Genomic DNA, 27,964 nt, shown 5'->3' with positions numbered 1-27,964 from the left:
GACCGAGGTGCTTCTAAACAAGATGGGGTGCTGGCGTGGGCTTAGCATTATGCCACGGTAGCCACTGCAGGCAGAGAGAGGTATAGAAAGGAGGCTGGTTTAAATAAGGTGGGCTGTCTTCAACGTGGGCTTCCCCACTATCTCGCTTTGCAAAGGAGTTGGTTAGCCTGTGTTAGCTAGCATGCTCGCCCCGTCCCGTAAACCCCATTGGGGACAGGGATGTACGGGGGGGTGGTCCTGGGCCCAATGAGACTGCATGGGGCGGGAGGGAAGGAGGCTGCTTTGGAGTGAAGCCTGAGAGGAGGATGTCATGGCAGGCTGGGGGGAGAGTTGCTTCATGGGAGTATTTTGTGCTACTGAGACTTTATTAAACCTGACGATTGACAGAGGAGATTTGAGTTTAGAGCTGGAGCAGTTTTCGTACCATTGTAGCAGGCTGAGGCACACCGAAGCCCTGAAGCCCCTGCCCCAGGACAGTGCTACGCTCACTGTTACTCCTACTGGCACCTGTTAACTGGCAGCATCAGGCAGGAAACCTCCCCAGGCTTAACACTTTGCCCGACGTGGTGCACGGATTCAGGGAAGGTCGAGCTGCCTGCACTCGGGGGGAGCGGGGCTGGTAAGTGAGCTCCTGCCTTACTCCTCACTGTGGTTTTTAGGGTGTAGCTGCACTGAGCACAGCGGGGGCATTGCAGTTAGGCAGTGGTTTGAAAATACGTTTTGCTCAGTGGCAATGTTGGGTCTAGGTATTTTCCCCCTTTCAGCTAATTTTTGAGGCTTGGCTGCCAATTGGATCAGGGAATATATTTGGATTAAAACACCTCCCCCCCCTCAAGGTTTCACAATGCAGCCCCGTGACCAGCTGAGTCTGTGCGATTACAGAGGAGCAGCACGGCCGTGGGTGTGGGACCAGGAGGAGGGAGAAACGTCTTTCCCCAAAGACAGCAGACCATTTCACCATCATCCAAACTTTTCAGCTTTAATGTGTTTTTCCAGGCTCCTTAGCACCCAGTGTTATGTGACACGCTATTCTAGCTGATTTTTGTTTTCCTTTTTTTTTAATTGATCTCAAAACATATTGTTATGAAATCTCCTGTGCAGTGGAGCCAAGATCCTGGCTGCCAGACGCTTAATTCTCCTTTCGAGCCTTGTGTTACTTAATGGACAAAGATGCTTGCCGATTTAGGGTAATTCCTCCCTGTGCTGTAATCTTTCTACTTTGATGAAAAGGACAGCTTTACTCAAACGTGAAGCACGTATATAAATATTTCAAGAGGAATGAAATATGCAGTGTCCCTCCCAATGCATCATGGATGGGGACGTTCCTTCCGGACTCCCGAATGATGCTTTGGAGAGCTCCAGGAGACTCACTGCAGGTTTTCTCTGGGCTCCAATATTTAATGACCCAGAGTATGGGGAGCTCAGTACGTGCTGTGGATACTCATGCTGTTTACCAAACCAGTAGTGTTTATGGCTGTGCACATCAGCTACTGAATCTTGGCAAAAATGAGTGCTGTAAAATGGAAGTGCATAAACGCGTATTTTTGTGGATCGTGGGGACATGCTTACCTCTCCCTTGGCAGTGAAAACAGTTTTTAAATGACTGTGCCAGGTGACATTGAGATAATTGCTGTGGTTGGGCCTCTCCTTATATTGGACTGAGAATGTAGGTGCTAAAAATAGAAACAAATGACGTGTTCCTTTTCTTCCTGTATAGGGCAAAAAGCTGTGAGGTTCACAGTCCATAGGAACTGTAAATCTGTCTGCCGGTTGCTATTGATCTGGCCACAATGAGACTGAAGACTGTACTCCTTGCTGTAACAGCACTCATATTTATGTTTTATTTCAGTAAGCATCCTGAGTCTCAGAGATTTCTCTAGTTTGTTTCAATAGGGATGTTTGGCCAGGATTTGTAGTCTCATCAATTTAGCAAGTAAGCAAGCAACAAAAAAAAAAGAGGGTTACTAATGAGTGAGTCATGCCTGATTAGTATCGGCTCTGCAGGGCAAATGTCCAAAATCTGAAACTTTCAGAAACTTACTAAGGGAAGCATTGACAGCCTAAACCAGTCCTTTTCTTCTCCCTCCTGGACTCAGTAACAAAAGCTTTGCGGACTACCACATAAAGCTGAGCCAGTTGCAATTACCTTGCTTAAAAAGGAGAAACATTTTTAATAAGTGATGTGGAACAGCATTTTTCAGCATGGCTGGGGTTTTTCTTCTTTTGCTTGATGCCACGTGGAAAAAAAACAAAGGAATGCACATTGTCATAAAGATGTTTTGTAGCCGCAACCAGCTGCCCCTGTGACTGTGAGGCCACCAGCCTGTAAAACTAGAAGGCATTTACCTCAGAAAACGTGTTTTTATTATTGCAGGAGGGAGGGAAGGAGGTGCCACCTCACCTTCTCCTGCCAATGAAGCTGGCAGACATAAATGTGTCGGTGTGTGCCTTTCTGCCGGGTCAACTGCTGCTGCCTCCCTGTGGAAATGGCCCCCAAACCAGGTGCCTTCCTCTTGGGGGGGAGCTCCCGGGTGACACCTCCCTCCTGTGCTAATCGTCAGCGCTGATATGTTTTGTAGCAAGCTGTGGGTGTTTGCGGACACCTGGGAGACACCAATTACCCCTTCTCGGGGTGTTTTGCCTCAGGAAGGGGGTGAAGCGTCGAGGGAGCGCATGGCGGATGGGAGGTGGGGCTGCGGGCAGCCGCCATGGCGGCGGGGTCCGGATGTGGAGATGGGCAGCCCCGTGGGGCAGGGTGGCGAAGCACAGTGCCCCAAGCCGTGGGGTGGCGGGGGGGTGGTGGGGAGACTGTGTCCTGCTAGGGAAGGAGCCGGCGAGGTGGCAGTGCCCGGCCTCCCCCCTCCGCCCGCTCGCCCGTCTCCTCAGGGACACAACAGTCCGGCAACCGCGGGGACGACCGGGGCCAGAGGGCGCGCAGGCAGCCCCCCTCCTCCCCCGCCCACGTCCCACGTGCCCCGCCCGGCCCCACGCCGCGCGGCCCCGCCAATCCGCTGCGCCGCCGGCCGGACAGAGGCGGGGCTTAAGCGGGAGTGCCGCGCTCAGTGCCTCGTCGCCCGGCCCGCCCCCCCCCCCTCCACCCCCTCCAACTCTGCCTGCAGCGCGTGGTGCGAGCCGCGCTCGTGCGCGGCGGCGCCTGGGCGGGTAGGCGGCGGGCGGTGTGTGCGCGCGCGCGCGCTCGCTCGCTCGCTCGCTCGTGCGGGGTGGCGCGCGTGACGAGCGGGAAGGCGCGCGCGCGGCTCTGCCACAGGGCAACAAGTGAGGCGCTTCCCGCCCCCTCCAACGGCCGGCCCGCCTCGCCCCCCGGCTGCCGGAGCCCGGAGCACTTCATTTGGGGCTGTTTTTCTTCCCTCGCCCCGCATCCCTTTTCCTCTCGCTCCCAGCCCCGCTCGGGCCGCCGCGGGGTCGCACCTCCGCCGGGGTGCGGCGCGGCCGGCCCTGAGGAGAGAGCGGCGGCGGCGGCTGCGAGCGCCGTCCCGCGGGGTAGGCGACGGGACGGGACGGGACTCCCCGGCATCGCCCTCAGGTACGGAGCCTCCGCCCGCTGCGGAGGCTGGCGGAGCGCGGCGGCGGCGGCATGGAGCCCCGCCGGCCGCTGGGGCCGCGGTAGGGCGGCAGGCCGGCGCCGGGGGTGGGGGGGAGAGACCCCCACCGCGTAGAGGCAGCCCGCGGCCGGACAAAAGCATGGTGGATGTGGAGGCGGCGGCAGGAAGAACCCCGGCGGAGACCCGCGGCAGCCTGGCAAGGTACGTGCGTGAGGGGGCTCGGCTGCCGACCCCGCCAGCGCAGCCTCCTCGGGCCGGGGGGCGTCGGCGCTGCGAAAAGGGCTGAGGAGGGGCGGGGAAAAAAATAAATAATTTTTTTAACTTAATTGTTACCTCCTCTCGTTTTCTAGATCGTGAGGGTTTTCTTCCTCGTAGCCCCTAGCTTATTTGTGTACTGACAGTTACAAGCTGGCGGTCGGAGGGCGGGGGGCGGTGCGAGCGGTCGGAGATGTATATATTTATTTGGAATTTTGCGTGCTTTTTTTTTTAATTTTTTTTTTTTTCCCCCCTCCCGATGGGGGAGGTGACAGGCGGTGGAAAGGGTGGGGTTAAACCACGCGGATGCGAAATATCTATCCTGGCGCACAGGAGCATCGGCAGCCGGCACATGTTGCAACAAACTCGGTGAGAGCGAGGCAGAGGCGCAATGTGTTGGCATGGATGAAACTTAGGCCGGCTCAGCCGAGTTAGATGACCGTATGTTTGTCGTCTTCGCTTTTTATTTTTTTTTTTTAACGTGGGGAGGAGGAGTTGGTGCTGAAACCGTGAGCTTTTACCAGAGAAAACCTAAGACGTAGGGTTGCTGCAGTGCTGGGTGTTGCTGCAATCCTCTCCTTGGCTGGAGGAGAGAAGCAGAGGGGAGGACGCGGGCACGGTAGCGCCCGTCAGATTTTCTTCGGGGGTGGTGGTAGAGCTGGAAGACTCGCACGGCTCGTGGGGTCCGCTAATTAGCAGCCTTTAACCGAGTAGGTTAATTATTAGTATCTGCGCAGCGTTAGGATTTTGCTGTTACAGTATAGTGCTGAGGTGGTGGCTCTGAAGTATAGACTTTGGTGAACCTGAAAGGGTGAAAATTATATTTTTGCTAGACTTGGCCTGAATGTATGTGCTTCTTCACGAGATGATGCTTTTTAGTCATTCAAACTTCCTGAGACATACTGTACCCTGTCAGGAGGGGACTTCAGGTTATTTGTTATTCGCAGTGATTGTGGCCAAACTGGGGCTCACAATTCATTAGTCATCCTGCAAAAATTTATGGTGAAAGTTACTTGAGTAACCCTTTAGTCCAACTACCTAAAATGCTCAGTGCTGTTGGAGTTGATTATTAAACACTAATGTTTAGTTTTAACTATGCAAATTAAGAGTTTACTTGGTTCAGTTGGGTTTTTTCCCCCTGTTTTTTTGTTGGTTTGTGTGTGTTTTTTTAAATTATTTTGGACACAGAAAGTGGGTTTGGGCATAAAAGAGTTTAATCTGGATGTGGAAGGATGTATGCATAAAATTACATGCTAAATATATAATCTGCAAGTTGTTGAGGAAACATGATTATAGCGTTCTCCTTTGAGGAAATTTCTGGTTAATTATTCCTCCCCTGTCTTAAAGTGAGACAGCCTCGAATTTAGTTCTCTTTCAAAGTTGCTTACAACGGTTTCATGTTCTTGCAGTTCCGCTTCTGCATCATATTTTCAGGCTGTCATGGAGGGGTGTGTATGTGGGTGGGGTGAGGGGAGCAGATGACACTCCGGTGAGTGGTACAGTTGGCACTTTGTTCAGATGACAAGCCGAGGAACTGGCTGCTGGCAGTGGCTACCTTGTCACCTTAGTGACCCAGCCTAATGCCTGTTGATACCACCGGGGGAGTTGAATTAGCTCCGAATCATTACCAAATGTGTGAAGGAAACAAAACGGAGAATCAGCTTTTCTTGTTCAGCAGATGTAATTTCTAATATTTTTTTCTAGGGCTGTGAACAACTTGAAAAAGAGAATAGACTGTCTAAAAAACAATATTGCAGTGGAGATGAGTTAAAATACAGAACGTTTGTCGTATACTTAAAAATATAATGCTATCAGTTAGAATCAAAATCTTTTAGCTTAAAGGAAACCCTGATTTTGCTCCTTGCTTTGAATGTGTGGCTTTCTACCTGAGATGTTGTGCAGTACTGTTGTACGGCTATAAGGAAGCTACAGACACTGCATAAAGTCATCAAAAATTAGAATTTTTTTTAAGTAATTTTGTCATCTATAGACTGGTTTTGCTTGGATTTTTGCTTGTTTCTTTTCCCCATGTACTATAAATAGATGAGGGAAATGGAGGAAAATGAGGTACAGCAGCAAGGTAACACTGCTGAAGGGACTTGTTTTGAAGGTCATGCATTAGATGACTGGGAGTGCTAGCTAGCCGTCCAATGCTCTGTCTCATAATAGATACAGCTCACTAATCTCCCTAGGGATTGTTCCTAATGAATACAATGTCACTGGTGGTCACATTTTATTATTCTTGCCTGTAAGCTCCTCCTAAATTTTTTCAATACTTCTGGGTAATGAAGATGCTGCTGAGGAGATCAGTATAAAAGTAGTGCTCAGAAAGGCTTTGATGAAAAATGAGAACTGGATAAAGTGGTTTTGTCTTCTATGCTGACAAATGCAATTGTCTGCATGAATAAGTTACAGTGTATATGGACGGAAAAAATGCAGGATTTGAATCTTTATCTTCTTGCCGACCCATCAGACTCCTTGGAGAATGAAGCCTTTCAGAGGAGTACTCCTCCATCATGACTTGTCAATGCGAAGACCCTCAGCAGTTGTCATTTTACTGCCACCTGGTGCAGCTATTTTTGTACTGGGACTAGCTCTGATAGTGATTTTTCCTGTTGGCTGTGTGAAACCACTTGAAGGAGAACAAATGGTGATGATAAAAGACAGTCTATGTCAGTGCTGATCATGTTGAAACATAAGACGTAGTCATATGTCTCCTACCACAGCCAATATTGTCATTATCACAACAGTCAAGAAGCAGGAATGGCTTGTCATTGACGTGCATACTTGACTGAAATCTATGTAGCCACATTTCTCCAAATTAACTAAAGGAGAGGCAAAGTATTGAACAGTATCAATTAAAATCCTCAGCTAACTTATTTGGTAACTTGTTCTTTTTCAGCAGATGACTTTTTGACAAATATGTGTCAAATTATCTTGTAAAATCTTTACTTCAGACAGCTTGTGAAACTTCACAAAGCTGGTTACTTGATGGGCTTTTTCTGTGTGCTGTCAGACTTGTGGGTTTTGATGGAAAGTGACTGAGCAGCTCTGTCAGAAATGCATCAAGCATTGATGTTCCAGATCTCTCTATTTTACTGGATTTGGTTGTGTTTCCTGCTGTAAAAATCCCATTGATTTCTTCTTTATCAGTTGAAGCATTTGCACCCTAAATAGTAGAACCTGGTAGGTTTCTTGTAGGTTTGTCACACACTTAAAGCTTCTTAAACTGTATAATTTTTAGTTTGATTGGTGTGTTTTTGTAGAAAACAGAATATAGAAAAAAGATGTATATTATTTTAATAATCAGCCTTTTAACTTGTCTGGTTTTCATGTTAATGTTTCTGGAAGGCCGTTAGGATTGATCACCTTCCAAAAGCTTGAAACCGTCTTTGTCCTTTTCATAGGTTGTCAGTTTGGGATTTTTTTCCTAGTATGTCTATTTATTTTCTATTACTATACAGTAGAAGTACATAAGTAATTTTGAAGCAAGTAGGCATCCATTTCCTTTTCAAATTTAAACTTTTAAAATCTTTTTCAGGTATACCCAATTTTAAGCCCTAATGGTTGTTTGTAAAATAACACTTTTAACCAAAGTGTTAACAATTAGTTTAGGAAGAAGGTGGTTGTGGTTGTGTGCATGAGAAATCATGGGATTAGTACTTGATGTTTCTTGTACGTTGTAGGGTGTGTTCAGACAAGTGCTTCACATGGTTTAGAGAAGAATTTGTGCCTGTGAGTGCAGTTAACAAAAATTACCAATGTAATCTCCCTGTTATGCCATGTTCTGACCTCACAAATACATATTTAGGTGTTTTTATTGGTCTGCTACTACTTCACAGTTGCATTGCACAATCCTTATGTGTTTAAAAACCAGCAAAAAATAACCAGGAAAGATGATGATGATGATATATTGAAATACAGGCTCTTCCCCTTATTTTAGTACAGAATGAACAAGTCACTAACTGAAAGTTGGGGAATAAATATCTCGAATCTGTTCAGGTGCATTGTGCTTCTTACATAGGAAGAATTGCCAGGTATCTTGGGCTTGATCCTGCACTTCCATCTTTTTCACTGATTTCATTAGGCCTTTTAGGATTTAAAAGATGAGTACATAAACCTCCTCAAGTCTCCAGATCGTGTAAAACCCACTGAAAAGACTGGATCATTAAAATGTTTTGTGATGAACTGTGCAAAAGAATGATTGAATTGATGTCTCATGAGAAGCAATTAGCATTTAAATAAGGAAAAGAATCCCGGTGTGTGATGGGTGTGGTGCTGAGATTTTTAAAGGGAGACTTGATGAAACAATTTCATCAGCAGTTGGTTAAGAAAGCCTTGTTGTTTGTTAGAAATACAATAGTAGGAGTTGAAAAGCATTTAATTTGGAACTAGTTTTGTTCATCTTTGTAAATAACTTCTGAAATCTAGCAGCTGCTTCATCTTAAGCTCACAAAAGAGTTACTCTGGGAGAGAATTGACTAATCACTTAATTTGTAAGTCAACTATCTGAATCAAATGAGCAAGAAGTCTTTTTTTCTTGGTGGATGACTAATTTTATTATTTTTCTATAAAAAGGTTAATTCGCAGTAGCTCAATGGATTATGAACCACCAGAGGATATGCATATTTGTATCAAATTTACAGTAGCAGTGTGGTATTGAAAGTTTATGTGCCCCACCAAGGAGTGCGTGCATGTGGGATGCTCGGCTTCCTGCCACAGACACCTGCCATTCAGCCTGCACCAGGTTTCCTGCTGATAGCATCCTTCTGTAGGCTGGTGCAGTTTTGAGGCATAGCGGCTAAAGCAGCGCTCCTGTCTGCGCCCGGAGTCTGTTGTGCTGGCGTAGCTGTTTGTGCAGCTGTGTTTTGAACTGAATTGAGGAACAAAGTGGGTTGAGAAATAGCCTTTCTGTTTGCTTGTCTTTGGGGTTATATGTAATGTCATAGAGTGAGCTACGCATATATGGGAATTCATGGACTGGGGAAGGGTGGGATTTTTTTAATTCAGTTTAAGGAGTGGTGCAGCTGAATGTTAGACTGTACCCTGAATTTAGTGCTGTTTCATCTTACTTGAGCAGTGATATTTTTTAATCTGATATTTGAATGTTAGAAAATGGTAATGGAAGGCTGTCTTTGGGATGGAGAATGTTACTGCAAACTTATTGTTGATTTGCTTTTAAAGAAAAACAATTAAAAGACATGCAAAACAGCTTAAAGTTGATTACTCAAACCACTCTAACGTAGGGGATACTTCAAATTGGTGTGCAGGTAGCAGGTACAGAAGTTCCTACTTGGATTTAGAAGTCTCTAATCGGGTTAGGTGCTTATCTGCCATTAATGAAAATGGGAGTTAGCTGCCTAACCTGCTTAAAGATCTTTTATAAAATCCTCCTGGTACTTATATGCATCTTAAGCTGCCTAAAACTGCTGGAGAAATTGTTCCCTTTTCCTTAAACCTGATAGGCTGGAATGAGATCTGTATCTTAGGTTTCACAAGTTTGAAGGAGGAAAATGAACTTCCCTACTTACAACTCCACTGATTTTTCTGAACTTTAAATGAAATCTTCAGAAAGATGAAATTTTTTTCCTGTTCTTGTTAATTACATTTGAAACCAAAACTAATTAAAGGTGAAAGTCTTTTCATGTGTTTGCATTTTAAAATGTAGGTTTTGCATTCTTAAACATTTATTAGTTCAGTACTGTAAATTCAGAGGCAGATCCCAGAATTCTGACCTGAATATTCATAGTATTTGGTTTGAATGGACTTTTGATTGAGTAACTGCATAGCACCTGCAGGGAAACATGACTTGAGATGGCTGGGAAGATTACCGTCCCAGCTGTGTATCCCATCACCTAGCCACTGGCTGCAAAGGTAGCAACTTGTGGAAATAAAATTGAAAACCAGTGTCTGTTTATTTTTAACCCAAAAGGGCAATGGTCATCGGGGTCAGTAACCTCATCAGACATACCAAGTTATAGCATCCTTGCTTTTGAAACACAGTTTTTAGTAGTGTGGCTTATGTCTGACAGTCTAACATGGGAAGAAGTCAAAGTAGAGGTAAAATTGTGATGACTTGAAGTATGGTGCTTAAAGGACAGTTTTGTTAGTTTACTAAATAATGAATGCTCTCTATGCAGACATAAAGGTGGTTGGAATATGGTTAAGGCAGTAGTAATTATTGGCTTTAAGATAAAGCTGGAAGAGATGCCAGGAGGACGTGAATTGTCTTGTTTGTGGAAATTATGTTTATCTGCATCTTGAGTAGGCATACTAAATTGCCTTTTTTATTTCAAACACAGCATAAAAGTAAGAAGTAAGACTGCCTCTCCAGCGGACTTTTTAAATGTCCGTTGCAAACCCAACTGATGCTTTCAATGTGTTACCCTTTCTTCATTCTTTATTACCAGAACTAGCATTGATCCACATGCTAAATATCTGGGAGGAAGGTAGTTCATTATCCACTTCCTTAGCTTTCTAGTAATTACAGGAAGATAACACTCACACAGACCACACTGGGAGTAGCAGAAATGGGTTTCGCTAGTTCAATAGCTAACCAACTGACTTGATTACAAAAAGTTTTAGAGAAATTCAAACCCCAGGGTATTTCTTGTTACGGTTGAGGTTGCCTAAAGGCTAGCTGCTTCTGGTGGACCAGTGCTGGTGCTTGTCTGGCCCTGCCTGTGGGATCTCTGTGGATGAAGGTGGGAATAAGATTGGTGGTGTCAGGCTGCAGCAGCAATGTGCTGGTATGTGAAAGCTTAAGCTGATTGAAAATGGGATCTGCTGTGGTCTTGGCTTTGTGAGTCTTCCTTCTCCTGCACTGTTACTGGTGTTTGTGCAGCACAGTGGCAAGCAAATCTAGTGACGTGAGCCATCTGAAAACTAATTGCTGCTTTATTGCTAGGTTCTTTATTGTCCTCTTTAGCTCCTTGAATTGACTCACCACAGTCAAATCCGTGCAAAGGTGGGATGGGACTGTGCAGTTTATAGGGGAAGGAATAAATTACAGGAATGTGTCAGCCATGACTGAAACTGTTTTAAACTGCCATGGAACTATACGCCCTGACTTGTAATCTTTGTGATGAATGACAATTAATTTTCTTCCAAGAAATATTTCTCTGCCACTCAGTTAAACCTCTTCTCTTGAGTCTTTATAATTTACTATTTGTTGAAGCTGAAGCCTTCTCAAAGGTACGTAAAAACTGAAGTTCGTAAATCAGAAGCTGGCAGCTCTGGGTTATTCCCAACAAATCGCACAATGTCATAATTCTACAGCTTGAACTGACCTTAAAATGTTTTGGTTTTTTTTTTTTAATTTTTTTTTGTATACTGGATTGGGAAAAACAGGTCACTTTCACTACTGTGGGCCCTCAGATACTGAGGTATTAAACTTTTAACAGTAGTTTTCATAGCAAGTTGAGATCTTACCCTCGCTTGTCAGTGTGAAATCTCAATTACTAAAAAAACTGAAACCAATGATCCAAACCCTTTTTAGTCTTAAACAAAGAAACCAAACTTTCTATCTCAATTTTTTTTTTCACGTGCAGTTAGGAACACCTTCATAGATGTTTAGTGTGGCTGCAGGTATGCCAGTATAGAATGGTAATGTTAGCACAATGTACTAATTTATGGGGACACTGCCATGGTTTAAATTGCCTTATGTAAGTGTGGTGTACATGTGGAGCTCTCTTGCTTTTTTTTATCCCTGTAGAAAATCTTGACCAAACTCAAGTAGTTTATACCAGTAGAAAAATTGGAATATACATTAAACCTGGCACTGAGTTTACAGAAAACTTTTTATAATGACCAGAGGGCTTTTCTTGCATATACCTTGATCTTCTGTAGGAATACTTGAAACAATTCAAATATGAACTGAACATTCTTTCAGCTAATCCAAAGATTTAATTTTAACAGGAAAAAAAAAATATTTAGGCCTAACTTGTATTAAATTCAATAGGTATACAATATTTAAATACCTTCTTAATTAAAGCCAGACCTTTTGTGAGAGACATCTGTAATAACTTAAAATGTAGACGGGGTTGGGATGATCTGAGTGATTTACTGGTAGCTGACTTTCTAATTAGAAATGGATGAAAAAGTAGATCACTCTCCAGTTGAAGGTTTTGTGGCTATCAGTTTGATTCAGGGTTAGAAGTGTTCAGTTTGAGATAGTGGATATCTGGTGGTATCTCTTCCATCTAAGTATTCTGTCAGGCAGAAGTTTCGCATAAACTGTTTTTAATTAAGTTAAAAATAAGTTTTTATTGTCCTGAATTACTTTGTAAAGATAACTTGATGCAAACTTTGTGGTTGTTGCTGCAATGTTTCTAAGCAGCAATATAGAGTCAACAAAATTTTTGGTTTATAGATGTTATTTTAAATAGTGTACCTGCAAAGGTGACATTCTGGTAACTTCTCTTTCCTGTTTGAGGAGCTAGAGGGAGGGAAGCACCTGGAATTAGTCAAAATGGTGACAGGAAACATAGCAGTAGTATAACTTACTCTGAAGATTTTGGGATTCTGGTATTCAGAACTTACCATTCAGCAGCAAATGAAAGGACTATTCAGTCTTAATACCACAGTTGGAAGCTGACGTCAGTAGTCTCAGGACGGCAGTCAAGTAGGCTATTAGGGGTAGGGAGTTTTGGATTCTAATTATGCTTTTACAAACTTTAATGTACCAGGGATTTCCCCACCTTTTTGTAGCAGCTTCTAAGTTAACTTCTTGCATTTCATCTTGACATAACTGCTTTGAGCAATGCCTTTAAACGTTGTGCATTATCTGATTGCTTTGAGAAGGAAGACTCTGCAGAGGATAAACCTGCTGACATCAGGTAGTAGTAGTCTGAGAAATTTAAATGTTTGTAGTGCTCACAGAACCCTTCAGATAGCTGCAGGGTCTGTCTGCATTGTGCCTAGAGGAGTTGGCTTCAATGATAATGTGATTGTCTCCTGACAAGTTCGTAGGACGATGTTCTTACCTAATGAAGACTGACTCTTAATCCATGCAATTTGGAGTCTTGGTAAGACCCAGTGATGGAGTGTGGTCAAATCTGGCTTATGCTGTAGATAAAGCTTGTTGGAACATGTTCTGTCTACTTGGTTGTGGTTGTGACTTGGATGAGGTTTGGGAGGCTGCGAGTGGAGTCTTGCGTTGTTCTTTCGCTTCAGAATTGTAGCTCGTGTGGGGTGCACGATGACTTTATCATCTTTGTGCTTTCCTTCTATAGTAATTGCATGGGTTTTTTGGAAGCAGCTGCCTAGAATATTTGGAAGTTGTCCTATGGATCATAGGAAACAAATGAGGTGGTATAACTAACATAATAAAGCCATTTTGTGTATTTACATGGTGCCAGATAACAGGCACTATCAGCTTGTGTGGAGAAAAATATTTATCTGTTCTGTAGTTAAAATAGTGACTTCTATTCTGTAAGGCAGCAGTTGTTCACAAAACTGTGCAGTGAGTTAAAATTCTAGATCGTATTTAGAGAAAATGCCATGTATTTTATGTACCACTGCATTTAAAATTCATAAAGCATGAAGTTATGTTCTCTTGCATTTCTAATATTCGTATGTTGTGTAATAACCTTCATGAGATGTTTTTGTAAAATAATTTTTATTTATGAAGTAGTAAATGCAATGGTGATGTTGGTTTCCACCTTACATGCTGTTTGAGGCTATTCCTTAATTGCTGCATTAAATCCACCATAGGAAACGTAATCCAAATAGGCTTCTTGGAACGTCACCTTCAGAATATGGTGGCTGCTATAAGAATGAATGAGAAGGGAGCTGTTCGGATATGGACTATTGCTGTAGTGCTTGATAAAGTCAGTCAAAGTTTAGAAATAAATTCTTTCGTTTTCACCATAGTTTTTCCTTGGCTGCTGGCAAAAATTCAGGTTGTTGAAAATAGTTTGTGGGCCTCATTTTGATGATTAAAACAATGGGCCTTGTGAGTACTACATTGCAACATTTTAAAGGTTTTTATTCAAGCCACTTAATTACCATTGGATTGAATAGTACATGTTCATTAGATCAGCTTGTCTTTAAGTGTATTAACCACTAAAGAAAAAAATAAAGAGTTCCTATAGGATATTGAGTTAAATGCCACATGGAGTGAGAAGTTTTCTGTCTAGGGAAGTTGCAACAGTTTACGTCTTGTCCTTTTTTTAACACCATTTCAGTTGGAAGCTAGGGTTTTTCACCCATCTGTGTGCAGACATATGTTTATTCAGCATATTTTTAGAAGCTGGGTCTAAGCTCTTATCCCTGTGACTGCAAATGTGATGTGCCAAATGAATTGAGAATGAACGGTGCAGTTATTTCCTGAAGTCTGTAGGTAGCTCCAGTATTGCTGCTGCTGCAGAAGTTTTTGTTGTAATTGGGGGTGGAGGCAATGTAGAACTCTCTGAAAACAACCAGTGAAGCTGAGAGGCATTATTTCAAAGCAAGAACAAGAGTATATTTGAAAACTCTTCTGTAGGAATAGGGCTAACAAATGGGCTATCTGAAAAGGAGGGACAGTGGAGAGCTTTGTCACTATGCCTAGGGTAATTCTAATGCTTGGGGTTTGGAGATTTTCTTTCATGTGAGAAGCTTCAGTCCTTCTGTACCAGTTTCAGACTTGAAAAGTGTTGAGTTTGTAACCTATGAGATAAACCAGTAGTAGAGCTGACGAGGGCCCAGATTTATTATCGTAGCTACTGTAAAGCCACTTTGTGAAGTGGCTGAGTGCATGGATTAGGTGGAGTGGAAAATGGTGTGTAAGAAGGAAGCAGTACCTTTTAAGGCAAAGGGTGAATTGAGCAGATGACCACAAAAATACTTGTATTATTGGAACACTGGCAACAGTCTTAACAATCCTCTTTCACACTGGCAGTTTCAGATTGATTTTAACGTTTATGAGGATTTTACTACTTAATTTCATCAGTCCATCTCAGAAGAGAGGGGCAGAATCCATCTGGGAAAGGAGTTATGGCATGGATAAGATAAGCAAAGTAACTTTTAAAGTGTAGCACAAAACTGATTAAATTGTCTATGATTCTATGCAGTTTATGCTTTATTCCCTTAGATTGTAGGGCATGGCCTGGGAGTAACTGGGTTAGTTAAGTGTAGCATTGGGAACACTGAGGCTTCAGGTCCAGTTGATCTTTTTACCAGACAGCCAAAATAAGTGTTGATTAGTGATAATTTTAGTGTGAAAATTTGTGGGTGCTGGAAACTGAATTGAGAAGATCCAACTTCATATGGGTCACAAGACAGTGATGACTTTCCTGAAAAATTAACTGGCAAAAGCTCAGCATCATCCACCTGCCATGAGGGTCTTGGACAACCAGTTACATGTATAGATGTTTTAAATCAGAAAGCTTTCTAAGCTAACGGAAATACCCTGAGATGTGTGTGGGAAAGAGTTCTTTCTCAAATTTTGTGGTTATTTTGGAAGCAATTTTCTCTCCTTATTATGTTTAGTGAGACTGAGTATACTATCTGGCTTGCGCCTTATACCAAGCCCGACTGATATATGCCTTTAAAAAAGTTTCCACAAATTCTTATTTGTGAGCTTTAAGTACTAAATGCTTTTTTTTGTTGGTGTTGCCATATCAAATATGATCTAATAGAAGGGGTGGGGTGGGGGGGTGGGGAGACAAGGTTAGTCAAAAGTGCAAAATAGTTCCAGAAATAAAATGACTAGGACTTCTTAGTGTGGCAGAGAAGGAACAGAGGACAGATGAAGGTTCATTATATAGCTAGTATGGCAAATGTACATAGAGAAAATCACTGAAATTTTTTTGTTCTGTTGTATTTTCCGAAGGTTCCCCTCTTGTGTGGTAATAGAAAAGCAAGTAATTCCAAGTTCTCGCTGTGTGAAAAATTGAGGAATTCGTCACCAGTGGAATTTATAAAAGTTGAAAATATAAACGGGTTCAAAGAGGGATTGGACAAAGTGAGATTAGGTTCAATAACAGTAATTAAACATGGTTCACATATGGTTCCTGGCCCTCTAATACCTTATTACAGAAAGCCAGAGGAGTATTACTGGAGAAATGCCTCACTTTGGGGGTACCATTGGAGGTTTTGGGGTGCAGCATTTTTTGGTGGGGTTTTTTCTGGTTTTACTTTTGGGTTTTTGGTTGTTTTGGGGGCATGGGGATTGAACAAAACATGCAAATGTGCTGAAGATAACTAGTGGGAAACAGAATGTGAAGTCATTTATTCAGACTCTTTATAGTTCCTTATGCCTTGGGCTGCATTTTAGGAAAATACAAGCACATCCTTCCACAGTCTTGCTAATTACTTGGATCTTGAAATTCCATGCCCAAGTTGCACTGGTGTTAAAGTATTGGAAGAGTAGAATTTTGCGCAAAACTAAACAATGTGCTGAAAGATGGCTCAAAGCAGGTATATGCAATTAATTAAAACTAATGTTAAAACAAACATTAACTGCTCTGAATTTCATTGCACTTTTTGATGCTTTGTGTAGTGTGTTGTTATCTTGGTAACTTTCCTCCAACTGGAACATTGTTTCAAACTGTCTGTGGTGTTTGAAGAACACAGAAAATATTGACTGTTATTCAGTGGTAACCACTGTGACATGCTTCTGCAGAAGCAGAATACTGATATCTGTTGAATTTTTGCCAGGTCTGAGGATGTTCTTAATTACTATTGTGTAAAAGTGGACTTGTGTAAAGTTCTGAGGGGAAAAAGAGATATGATTGTGTGTAGTTAGAAAAATAAATAGAGTGTTCAAGTTCTTTAAAGCTGGAAATAGCAAAGACTTTTTGTAACAGCCTGGGGCTTTTAACATCTTCACGTTCTAAAACTGTGTTGCTCAATCCAGGAATCTCTTTTGATTTACTGAACAGAACTGAGGTATTAGGAGAACTGATGCACCTCACAGGAGGTTAGAGGGACTGCATATGGCTTGTGATGTGTTTAATAATAATAATAATGTTAAAAATTATCTTCAGAACTGTAGTGTCACTATTGCGTGCACTATTGCTAGCGCTACCAGAAGTTGTGCTGCATGTACAACTGCTATAAGGGAGGTCGGGCTTCAAAATGAAGTTACATGGTGAGATCCAAGTCTGCCATAGACCCAGTTATAGAAAGGTGGTAGTATCTGTTAGATACCTGAATTACAGCTTTGTTTTGCCAAATTCCTGATAGTTTAGTCCTGTAGTCCAGTAGACCGGTAGGTGTAATACCTGCAGGTAATAAGGATTATCTTATCTTTTGTCAGCCCCAGTGAGTAAATAGACTTTTAATGCTTGGGTTTGGCAGTCAAATAATGTAGACAAGTTAGGTTACTCAGCCCACATAGCAAATACAGAATAACTCCTGTCCTCAGTAGAAGATACAAGTATTTTCAGTTAAAGGTCATGGCTTCTGTCAGACTTGAAGGAGGTGGAAAAGTTAGATGGTTTTCCTTGCATCTGCACAACTTGTTCAAAGACTGGTGTTACATGACTGTTTGCGCCAAGGTATATGTATAATGTTGTCATTGTTATGATGCTAGATACCCTCTTGTTAAAGGGTGGAAGGGATTATGGATCCAGAACCAAGGCTCAGTTCCTGGTGCGTTGTCATCCCTGCTGAAGAGGGGAGATCTGTCTGCTCCCCTTCTCTCTGCTGTGAGCTTTCACTGTAGCTGCTGTGGTGCTTATCTGGTGTGCATCTCTGGTCATTGTTAGTTTTCTGCTGGGTTAGTGATGTGAACTGATTTACAGAGGCCTGGCAGAGCACCAGAGCCATTGCAAGGGAGGGATTGGGCCTGAGTTCTTGGAGTCAGAAAGGGAGGAGGAGAAGGTCTCCATCAAAAGGAGGGGTCAGGCGATTAGATTGGTTCAGCTGCTTGTGGATCCACAGCCTGGAACTGCTGCAAGAGGCAAGGGTTGAGGCAGGTAGTCTGGTTAAACGTATTGTTTTTATTTCATTATGGGGTTGCATGAGCATGCCTAGGTTTCGTTTAGTGCCTTGAAGTACAGATTTGCTATTATGGCTGCATCTGCTGTGGAGCACTTTGCTGGTGCAGGAATGCTTGTGCAGGTATATGCAGTGTGGGAAGGAACACCACCTGAGGTAGTCTGTATCATGTTATCTGGCATTCCTTTCCCAAGGGAATTGTTAATTGTCAATGCTAAATATTCAAGCTGTTCTAAGGGAGTTCTGCTTTGGGTGTTTGCGTAGCTGCAAATCTGCATGACACGCTGCTGTTGAGACTGGTCACTGGTAGCCACAGCTTACTTTTACTGCTATTGAGCTTTCATGTGGAGACTTGAGATCAATAAATATCATTCATAAGTAAAAGCATAAAGGAAGAATGTTTTAATAGCAAAGGACTGGTCTTGGAGTGAAGAAATTGATGTTTGGTACATCTAGAAACACTATTTAAATTTATTTTTAAATAGAACTATAACCTCGAAAAGGCTGTTGTCTTACCTGTCTTTTGCTCCCTGAAATTTTCCTTCTTTATGTAATAAACAGGAATACTGCATTTTCCTCATCTTGCTGGAAGAGTTTGTGAGTATGCCCGTGCTGGGCAGTGGAATGCAGCATGGGTCACTGTGCTACCACAGGCTATGCTGCCTCTTGAATGCAAGCTAACACCCTTGTACTGTTCAGGGTTGTGCTGTGTGAACCTGCTTGCTGACCTGAAACTGCTTTTAAGGATCCTTGCTGAGTAGTGTCGCATTGCATTGTGCCCAGTGGTGGTGTTAATAAAATTTATCCCTTTATCTGAAAGGAAATGATGGAGCCCTCCTGTAATAACAAGTAATACTTTTTTAGGTGTACAGTTTTAAATAGTCACCAGCAATCTGTCTGATTGCATAATTTATCATGATCTTCAACACTTAAGAGCAAGGAAGATGATTTTTCTGTCAGTATTGAGACACATGAGGTAACAGCTGCTTTTTGAAGGCTTGTTCTTCAATTTTATGCTATAGGTGTACTCTTACTGCATTGCAAGGGGGAGCTTGGGATGAGTAGTCATCTCTACAGAGACTGAGTATGTAGAGTGCTGCAGAAGAAGCTTTAATGTACAACGATTGGGCATTTTAGTAAGAGGTTCCACTGGTTAGGAGCTTAAATTAAACATCAATAACAGTCAACAAATATGATCAATATTTGGTGTATGAATATATGGTTCTTTGATACTCAGGTGGCTAAATAGAAACCTGGAATAAAAGAAAGTTCTACTCATTTAGGGAAGTGGCATTCCTGAAGTTGTCTTATGATATCTCAGTTAATGTGTGAGCAAGCAGTTAATCCTCTGGTATTCTAAACACTTAGTGGGTGTTTTGTTGAATATAAGCAGAATGAAATAAGTTAGATACAAACTTGGTCTGGCTTTAGGAAAGAGGTTTTTTTTATTGCTTCATTGGTAGAATTGGTAGGATTGACTCAAAATTTATCCATTTGCCCCTTGCTTTCATTCTCATCAATGCCCTCCTTTGTTTTGATGGTATTTTCAAAAGAGCACCTGCCTATCCTACCTTGAAGGGGTTTACCATCTATGGTAACATCTCCAACTCAAATGAAGTAGTGCCTTGCTTAAAAACTGTAGGAAAGAAAAACTGCTTCATAGTTCAGGGCGATGTCCAGCATCTGCAAAAATCTGGATGTTGAAGCAAGTTCCAAGTCTTTAGAATTCCTGTTTGGATTGATTATAGGCTGCACTCAGTGACTGCAAATCTAGGTGTGTTTGTTTTGACATCTTGCTGTAGAGGATGCACTACTTAGTGCACCATCTGAATCCACTGTGTTTTGTTGTCTCTACCCTGGAGAGGATTGCTTTTTCTGAACTTCTAAATATACTTTGGTGTTTTAGCTGCTTCTTTGCAACATCTGCCTCTTCCTCTTGCCTTTTTGTCTCCTACAGCTAAACCTCAGTAGAGGTTTGGGCTTGGTTTTGTGCATAGCAACGTCTTAGTAGCATTAGTTTAAAAAAGTTAAAAACTGTCAACACATGTTTCACATATTAATTTTGTGAAGTCATTACAGAAAATCAAGTGCTGTAACAGGGCTAATCAGAATTCTTCTGCAGGACCCTAACTCCAATGTGAGAAGTTCAAACTGATGTATTGTATGTGCCCTAAGTTAGGGGCTGGTAGACTTAGATGTTCTTGGTCATGGTCTTGACCTTGAGCTTGGCCTCCTCCGGATGTAACCCTTGTCCTTTGTCAGGGGGCATCATGGTCCCTGTTCATGTAAACTCTTGCCTGCAGAGAAGAGTGTCTCTTGTATAATTAATTCCTGGAACTGGATGGAGTGTGCATACTCAGTATTTGGAAAATGCTTTTGGATATATGGTTTAACTTTTAGGTTGCCCTGCGTTGAGTCGAGTTGGACGCAATGATCCTTATGGGTCCCTTCCAGCTCAGGACAGTGATTCTGTGATTCTCATTCTTGTTTCATACCAACTCTTCCAGGCTTCTGAATAGGTTCCATACAGGCATTGGGAATACATTCACTCTTGAGATAAAGCATAAAGTAATACTGTTTAAAAAAACTCTGTGAACAGTTTCTCACCATTTTGCATTAATGTTATTTGGGCTTAAAGCTTTTTGGGCGTTTGGAATCTTTTCTTGTAGCTCATGGCTTCTTTGTAATACTTGTTTTCTTCTTCTGTTGTGACTCATCTTGTTTTATTGATTGCTGCCTGGTCCCACCGTGAAGCTGTTTTTCTTCCCATGTTCTGCTGGCTTGCATTTTCCCTCCATCTCTTGATCCCAGTGCTGCTTTTGTGGCTCCATAAATCTGGTCCCTTCTATCAATACCTTAGTTTTGACTGAAGTTAAGTGTAAGTGTGGAGTGGAGTTGAAGAGGGCAAGTCCTCCCTCTTTTCTGCCCATTTCTGCAGAATCAATCTTTCCAAATACTGTATCTGTAGCAGAATCTTGGTTTATTCAGAGTGCAGTTAATGTTAACCCCTTTTTTTCCCTAGCCACATGGATGTTTTCTACAGGCTTTGAACAAATGGACTTTATGTATGCAGTGATACTGATGCATTACTCTGTACAGCTGCAAGTTGCATAAGCGGAAATGTGATGATTTGTACAAACTTGAACTGATTGCTAAAATGGTCTTCGTATCAGTGTAGCTGAGAAGTTGAAAACAGGTGTTGAAAAACTGTGTCAGATCACCTTTGAGTGTAGGTAACTCTCCTCACCTTACCTGCTGAAGTTGGAATAAATTTCTGCAGGTTTTTCTGTTCCTGAGGTTCTGTGTGTGCTGTGACTTGCTTTACCAATACACACTGTTTACTCTTGCGTTCTGTGTTTTATCCTAGCTAGCTAAGTGTTCTAGCCTTTTCTTTTTTAACACCTAAAGCAGGAGGAATTTTTCAAATAGAGTATTGCTTTGTACTGCTCATCTCAGTTCTTCAACAACACTAGTATAAAAATGCATCAGATAGATGTAAGTATGAACCAGGTCACTTTTAGTTTCTTTTTAGGTTCCCTAACAGATCTTCCATTCTCAGCAGTAAAAGGAGGCAGCTGGGAATTTTTTGTAATATTAATGCTGATAGAAGCAGCTACTACTGGAATAGGAGAAAGTTCTTGTGATCTGTCCAGATGGCTGTTGCTAAGCTGTAAGTAGGAAATGGGCACTGTCTTGTACTCTATGATGCCGCTCCTTAGCAAGCTGCCCAGTGCACAAAATCTCCATCATGCTGACACTTTGGTCAATCACTGCAGTGTCAGCAAAGCAGGTGCAGAAATTAGTTTTGCATTGAGACATGGGCTGTGGGTGTTCACTTGGAAAAAACAAAACAAAACAAAAAAACCAAAAAACCCTCAAAAAACTCCCAACCCCCTACTAGCAACAACATTACAAATGCAGCACACACCGCACAACCCCCTGTTGCGATGAGGGTTGTAATACTGTGCTTTGTGATAAATCCAGTTCACTTGATGTGAAATTGCTGAACTGGCATCCTTTTATCAATTCCTGTCTTCAAGTGTAGTGGTTAAAGCTAATACATATTAATTGCAAAATTGAGGATTCTATTTCAGTTTATAGAAATAGTCTCTCTGAAGTCTGATTGTTTTCTATTTGCTTTAAGTTCAGGAACCTTGATCTAACGCTATGAATGAGTGTTTAATACAACCTGTCTTTGCCCAATTTAGGAAAAGGACACTTTAACAAAGCAGTTTTTTATCCCTTTTTTACTTGGTAGCCCTTAGTGTTGGTTTGATACTCTTAATGAGTTATGTTCTTAACAAATTGATAAAAACACACGTAGAATAGCTTTTGATTACAGAAGAGAAGAATGCTTTCATGCAAAATTGGGGGCGGTGTTCATGTCTTACACAAATAAGAGTTTTATATTGAATGTCACTTGTAACTTATCTTTTCTCAGAAATATTATTACCAATATTGGATAGCTTTTTAAAAAGGAGACTGAAAATTATACTGGCAGTATTTACATGTGGGACTGATAGCATTTACCGTGCTTTATGTGATGGAACCACTGTCATCTTGCCAGACTCGTACTTTTTCTGATTAAAAGTTCTACCAAGTCTAACAGTAAATGGAGATTTTTCTGTGTAGGATCCCTGTCTCAGGTCAAGCATCCAGATGACTTACAGAGGTGTTGAATACTCCCAGCTTAGTAGCTGGGGGCTGTGACAGATGAGCTGTGTGTGGTGCTACATATCCTGGAAAATCAGGCTCTGGCTGAGCTCTTGACAGCCCTGTGTTTGTTAGCTAGACCCTGTTGTCTAGGGAGTCCTGGGATCATAGGTCAAATCCCACGTCATTTGTTGTTCTAGTGAGAAGTGCTATAGAGGACAGGGTAGATAAGCACTGATGTGCATGCTGAACTGCATGGAATAGTACAAAACACAGGACAGCTGCTTCTCCAGTATTTTTGTGTGTACTGAAAGGGAAGTGAAGAAAAATAGTATATAATGATCAGTTTTTAGTGGAAGCTGCTGTGGCAGTTGAAAGAGGAAGATAAAGTTTCTTTGAACTCTGTGTGGCCAGCCAGTGCTTTCTAACAGCACTGTTTAGCTTAAATGATGGCACTGACCACAAGTATGTTTTTGTCTTTGAGGTATAGAAGAAACCTACTTTAAAATTAGAACAGCAAACTTCATAGCTGACTGAGAACAGGCCATTAAATAAAGTAGATCAGGTCTGAGCATATACAAGATAAATATGCAGATGGTATGTGAGGTCAAACGAAAGAAGAGTAGGGACTTTGAGCAGTCTGTTTCTAGGAGTGGCTTTTTATTTAAATTCAAAAATACTCCCCTCTCCCCCTGCTTTGGATTTAATGAGAATCCAGGAGTCAAATGAGGAAAAAAAAAAAAAAAAAGATTACTGATTATTTACCTGCTGCTTTCTTAGTAAATTTTGTGTTTAACTTGCTGAGGAGTAAAAGAAAGTATGACTGGTCAAACCAGAAGAGACCAAGAGTAAGACTAGCTGAGGTGTCTAGTGATGGCTGGAAATAAAATGAAAAGAAGAGCAAGTACAAGGTGTACTTCTCAAGTGTACCTTCCTGGCTGCTGTTGCTCTGTGACTTCAGGACCTCTGAGGCATTGTTTACAGCTGGGCTTTTAACAGTGATTACGAATCCTTTATTTCATTAGGTTTTTCTGGTCTTCCAATAATCATTTATACTCCTGGCAAATGAAAGTCTCTTCAACAATGAGTTCTGTATCAGACTTAAATGTAGTCTTACTAGCTTCCTTATTAATTCTGAGTTATTTTCTAGTCTGATTTAGAATGACTTGTTAAATTTTGTGTAGCTTGTACATTGACATACCCCTGGGCTAGTGAACAGTTTGGTAAGCACTACTTTAGAGGAACATGCTGTTTTCATGTTGCTCCTTGTACTGTGCACCTTTCATTCTGACAACTGTGGAGGAAAGAGGGGTTGATCCATTTTCTCTCTCAGTAAAAACTGGAGATGGGTCACAGAATAACCTTTGCTACAACAAGGAGAGGCACACTTACTATTCCTAGTCTTACATATATGGGAAACCTCTCCTTTTTTGATTTCTTTTCAGTTTCTTTTTCCTTCCTAGGAATAATTACACTTTCACTTTCTGCTGCCGTTCATTTCCTTTACCAGTTGGATAGAAAAAAATATCAAAATGCATGTTCTCTTCTGTCTGCAGAGATCTGAATACCAGCAATGCAGCTGGCCAGTTTTGTCAGCCTCTCTCCCAAGGAACAACCAAGTGAAATGGACAGAAACTAATAGTATGCTTTAAAATTCAGCTCTGCCTATTAGTAGTTGAAAGGTATAAAAGTGCAAGTATAAAAGCTTGAAACTTAATTTAAAAATAACTGACCTTATCGCATAGCAATTTATTCTATACCCTTAAGCTCACATTACTAGCAGAAAAAAAAAGTTTCTTTGCCTGCCTTTGCCAAGCTGAGGGCTCAGATTCTAATTATTATACAGTCAAGTGTTTCAAGGAGACTTAAATGAGGAGCAAAAACTGCTGGCTAATTTAGACGCACTGAAATGCTATGTAAAATTCCTATGTACCAAATGGAAATTTTACATTCTTAACAGCTTCTTGTTTGCTGATGAAACACCAAACCCCTACTAGCTGTAGGTGTGCATGTATTAGAGGTAGATCAGTTTTGCTTTTTTGGGGGGTGTAGGTAACCTCTGTTTTTAGGCTGCTAACTTGCACATTCTTCATCTGAAAGTAGTTTGCGTTTTTATGAGATCAAGAACTTGACAGGCAGAAGGCTGAAAACCTGTCCTTTTTTTTTTTTCTCTCTCCAGATATGAGAAATGAGTGTTGGACGCAGGAGATTAAAGCTGCTGGGAATTCTGATGATGGTAAACATTTTTATTTATGTGATTGTGGAAGTCTCAAAAAGTGGCAGCCAAGAGAAGAATGCAAAAGGCCGTGTTATTATACCACGCAGCAAATTCTGGAGAAAATACACTCCTCACAAAGCTTATTGGAACAAACAGCAACAGAAGCTTGAACTGCTGTACAACCCTATTCTGACCTTGCTTTCCAATATGACTGTGGAAGAGAACTTAGTTTCTAACTCGAGTGTTCTCAGTTCCTGTGACCCTGACCCGTGGGTACCTTCAGAGGTTAGTGACTTTGCAAACTTGCCAGACAGATTCAAAGATTTTCTACTTTATTTGAGATGTAGAAATTATTCATTATTAATGGATCAGCCAAACAAGTGCAAACATAAACCTTTTCTGCTGCTGGCTATTAAGTCACTTACACCCCATTTTGATAGAAGGCAAGCAATTAGGGAATCCTGGGGCAAGGAAATAAAATCAGGGGATGTGACAGTCAAACGGGTCTTCTTACTTGGACAGACACCACCAGAGGATAATTTTCCTGATCTTTCAGACATGATAAAATTTGAGAGTGAAACCCACCAAGACATTCTCCTCTGGAACTACAGAGACACTTTCTTCAATTTAACTCTGAAAGAGGTGCTGTTTCTTAAGTGGGTCAGCAGCAGTTGCGCAGATGTCCAGTTTATTTTTAAGGGTGATGATGATGTTTTTGTGAATACCCATCAGATCCTGGATTACTTGAAGAGCTTATCAAAGGACAAAGCCAAAGACTTATTTATAGGTGATGTGATCAAAGATGCTGGACCTCATAGAGAAAAAAAATTGAAGTACTACATCCCAGAAAGTGTTTATGAAGGTTCGTATCCTCCATACGCAGGAGGCGGTGGGTTTCTGTACTCCGGTGATCTGGCATTAAGACTGAATAATGCATCTGACCAGGTACTCCTTTACCCTATTGATGATGTTTATACTGGAATGTGCCTTCAGAAGCTTGGGCTTGCTCCGGAAAAACACAAAGGCTTCAAAACATTTGATATCGAAGAGAAATACAGAAATAACATATGTTCCTACACAAACTTAATGTTAGTACATAGTAGAAAACCTCAAGAAATGATTAAGATTTGGACACGCTTGCAAGATCCACACTTAAATTGTTAAAGTAATGTGCATAAGTGTCTTAAGTCCAAATAACTTTCCAAGTTTGGGTCTGAATTTCTTGGTGGACCATTGAAGCTCTGTTTAATAGTTTAATTTTCTCTGGAGACTTTTTCCTGTACTTTTGAAAATGAGAATAATACTAAAATTTGAGGAGATGGCTTGAAGACTTCGTCCTGAATTTTCCACTGTCCTGGTGGTCATTATGTTTCAATATTTGTCTTAAATTAATTTTAAAAAGAACTTCAAGGATGTAACTAGCTGTCAGTGACTGGTTAGTTGTATTGGAAACAGGGATTGCCTACTACAATGCATCTTTCATTAATTGTGATGGTGGAAGACAATTTCTCCTTGAGTAGTGTTTGTTTGTGGGTGTGTGGAAACCACTGTAAATTGAAAATTCACAAATTGGAGGAATGTAGTTTAAGTATGAAACACTCTTATGAGACTTTAACTATTGAATTTTTTTAATTTATAGTTTTCAGTCTTTTTGCACCCTGGAACAGTATTTTCTCCTTTACTTATGATCTTTTGTGCAAAGCGTGCTTGTGTCTGAAGGATTTACCCTTTATTAGATGATGCTTTTTTTTACAAAAAAGCATAATACTGTTTGAAACACCCCATAAAAGAGCTGAATATGTAAGGTAGAGGAAGAACAGATTTTGTTTGGGGCTGGACAGTAGATACAGGTAGGTCTGCCCCCTGCCCCAAGCTGATGTGCAGTAAAGCTGACTTATTGCTCATGTTATTTATGTGAAAAGCTACTCTGGTCAGTCCTTGTTTTCTGTTTTGGCACTAAATGTGCTCAGGTAGCTTGACTTGATGCAAATAACTGAAATTGCACATTGCTTATGAAAGCATGGTTTGGACCTCCTATAAAGTGGTAGCAAATCTAGAATTGTGCAGATCCTAAGAGTTTTGAATTTTGAAACAAACTTCGAAGTTGCATGATGTCTCATGTAGAGTTAAACATGTTCTCGAAACTCAGATCTTCTGTATTTCCACATCTTGCTTATAAGAGTTATTCTAAATAGTGATTGCTTCCTTTGTATATGTAGAAGTGCCTGTCTATTTATTGTTCGGATTGAAGACCAAAACATTTTCTTAAATATATTTTGTGTAACATTTTATTTGTATAGTGTTGTCACTCAGATATTTAAATAGAGCATGATATTTTAAATCTGTGAGATGTGTAACATGTTAAATAAAACTAATTGTTATTTTTGAATCTGAAAAATAAAATGTGATTTAAATATTTCTTGTAATGCTTCATTTGAGTCATAATGTTGACTTACAGAGCAGTTGCACTCTACTGCATGGTATTCAATAACAATGCATTTCAGCAGTTCAGAAGCAAAAGGCTTTGTTCGGCAACTTTCTCTAATGCTTATGTAGCCAACTATCAAGAAAATGTTTTCACAGTTGTGCATGGATTTGTTAGATGCTGTAATAGATGGACAACTCTGGCAAAAGCAAGGGAACATTAAGTGCCCTAGGAAAAATAGTACATACAGAAATAATTGCCTGTACAATAACACTGCTTGTACAATTGAAAGGAGTCAAGGAATGGATTGAATGGCTAGCACTTTGGTCTGTTTTTTGTTTGAAATAACTTGGCAGCTACAGCTCTTTTGGCTTCTTCACCTGCTTGCTTGTTCCTTTGTTCACCTTGAAGAACAAATGTGCTTTTTTTGTTTGGGGAGAGGTGAGGTGGTCTGGTCTTACACCTCTGGGTTCTGTAAATGTTCATGTTGACCCCAGGACGGATAGATTAAAGACAGCCTGCGCTCTGGTATTGTGCCATGAGGGTTGGCCCTGTGCCTTGTCATTCCTCATGAGAAATTACACCTTTCTGAAAGAGCTGCAGGTTTTACTGTACATGTGTTACTTCCTACTCTGTTCTTCCTAGCCATGCTAAGCACCCTGTTTCTTTCTAAATATTAGTGGGATTTTTGTCAAGAGTTTGGACCAAGTGAAAGAAAAGAAGTTATGCTCATGATGGGGAATGCAAATAGAGATGTGGTATTAAGAGTCTTCGTGGCTGAGAGAGAGAGAGGAAAAGGAGGGCACTGTGAGTGAGCAGAGACATGGCAGGGGGGGGAGAGAGAGAGAGAGAGGAGAGGCAAGTGAGCAGTAAACTAGTGATGAGTTCCAGGGAAGGATCAAACATAGTAAGAGCTGGTTGCAG

General features: G+C 41.4%; 1 protein-coding gene across 7 annotated transcripts; it reads left to right on the top strand.

The window, feature by feature from the left end:
- Positions 1-507: 507 nt before the first annotated feature.
- B3GNT2 (UDP-GlcNAc:betaGal beta-1,3-N-acetylglucosaminyltransferase 2) lies at positions 508-27,004 on the top strand. 7 transcript variants are annotated; one of them, XM_052784248.1, is made up of 2 exons: positions 508-619; positions 24,577-27,004. In XM_052784248.1, exon 2 carries the CDS (start codon positions 24,586-24,588, stop codon positions 25,777-25,779), a length of 1,194 nt encoding a protein of 397 aa, XP_052640208.1. In that variant the 5' UTR covers positions 508-619; positions 24,577-24,585; the 3' UTR covers positions 25,780-27,004. The 7 variants fall into 7 exon arrangements, with proteins under 7 accessions (XP_052640208.1, XP_052640203.1, XP_052640206.1 ...); XM_052784243.1 differs by lacking the exon at positions 508-619 and adding an exon at positions 3,533-3,764; XM_052784246.1 differs by lacking the exon at positions 508-619 and adding an exon at positions 4,121-4,187.
- Positions 27,005-27,964: the final 960 nt, after the last annotated feature.

The sequence above is a fragment of the Harpia harpyja genome, chromosome 4, assembly GCF_026419915.1.
Source record: "Harpia harpyja isolate bHarHar1 chromosome 4, bHarHar1 primary haplotype, whole genome shotgun sequence".
NCBI classification, from domain to species: Eukaryota; Metazoa; Chordata; class Aves; order Accipitriformes; family Accipitridae; genus Harpia; species Harpia harpyja.
This window is presented reverse-complemented; position numbering and strand designations above follow the sequence as displayed.

Coding starts and splice junctions, on each gene's coding strand:
- B3GNT2 (XM_052784248.1), top strand. CDS start 24,586: ATGAGTGTTGGACGCAGGAGATTAAAGCTGCTGGGAATTCTGATGATG.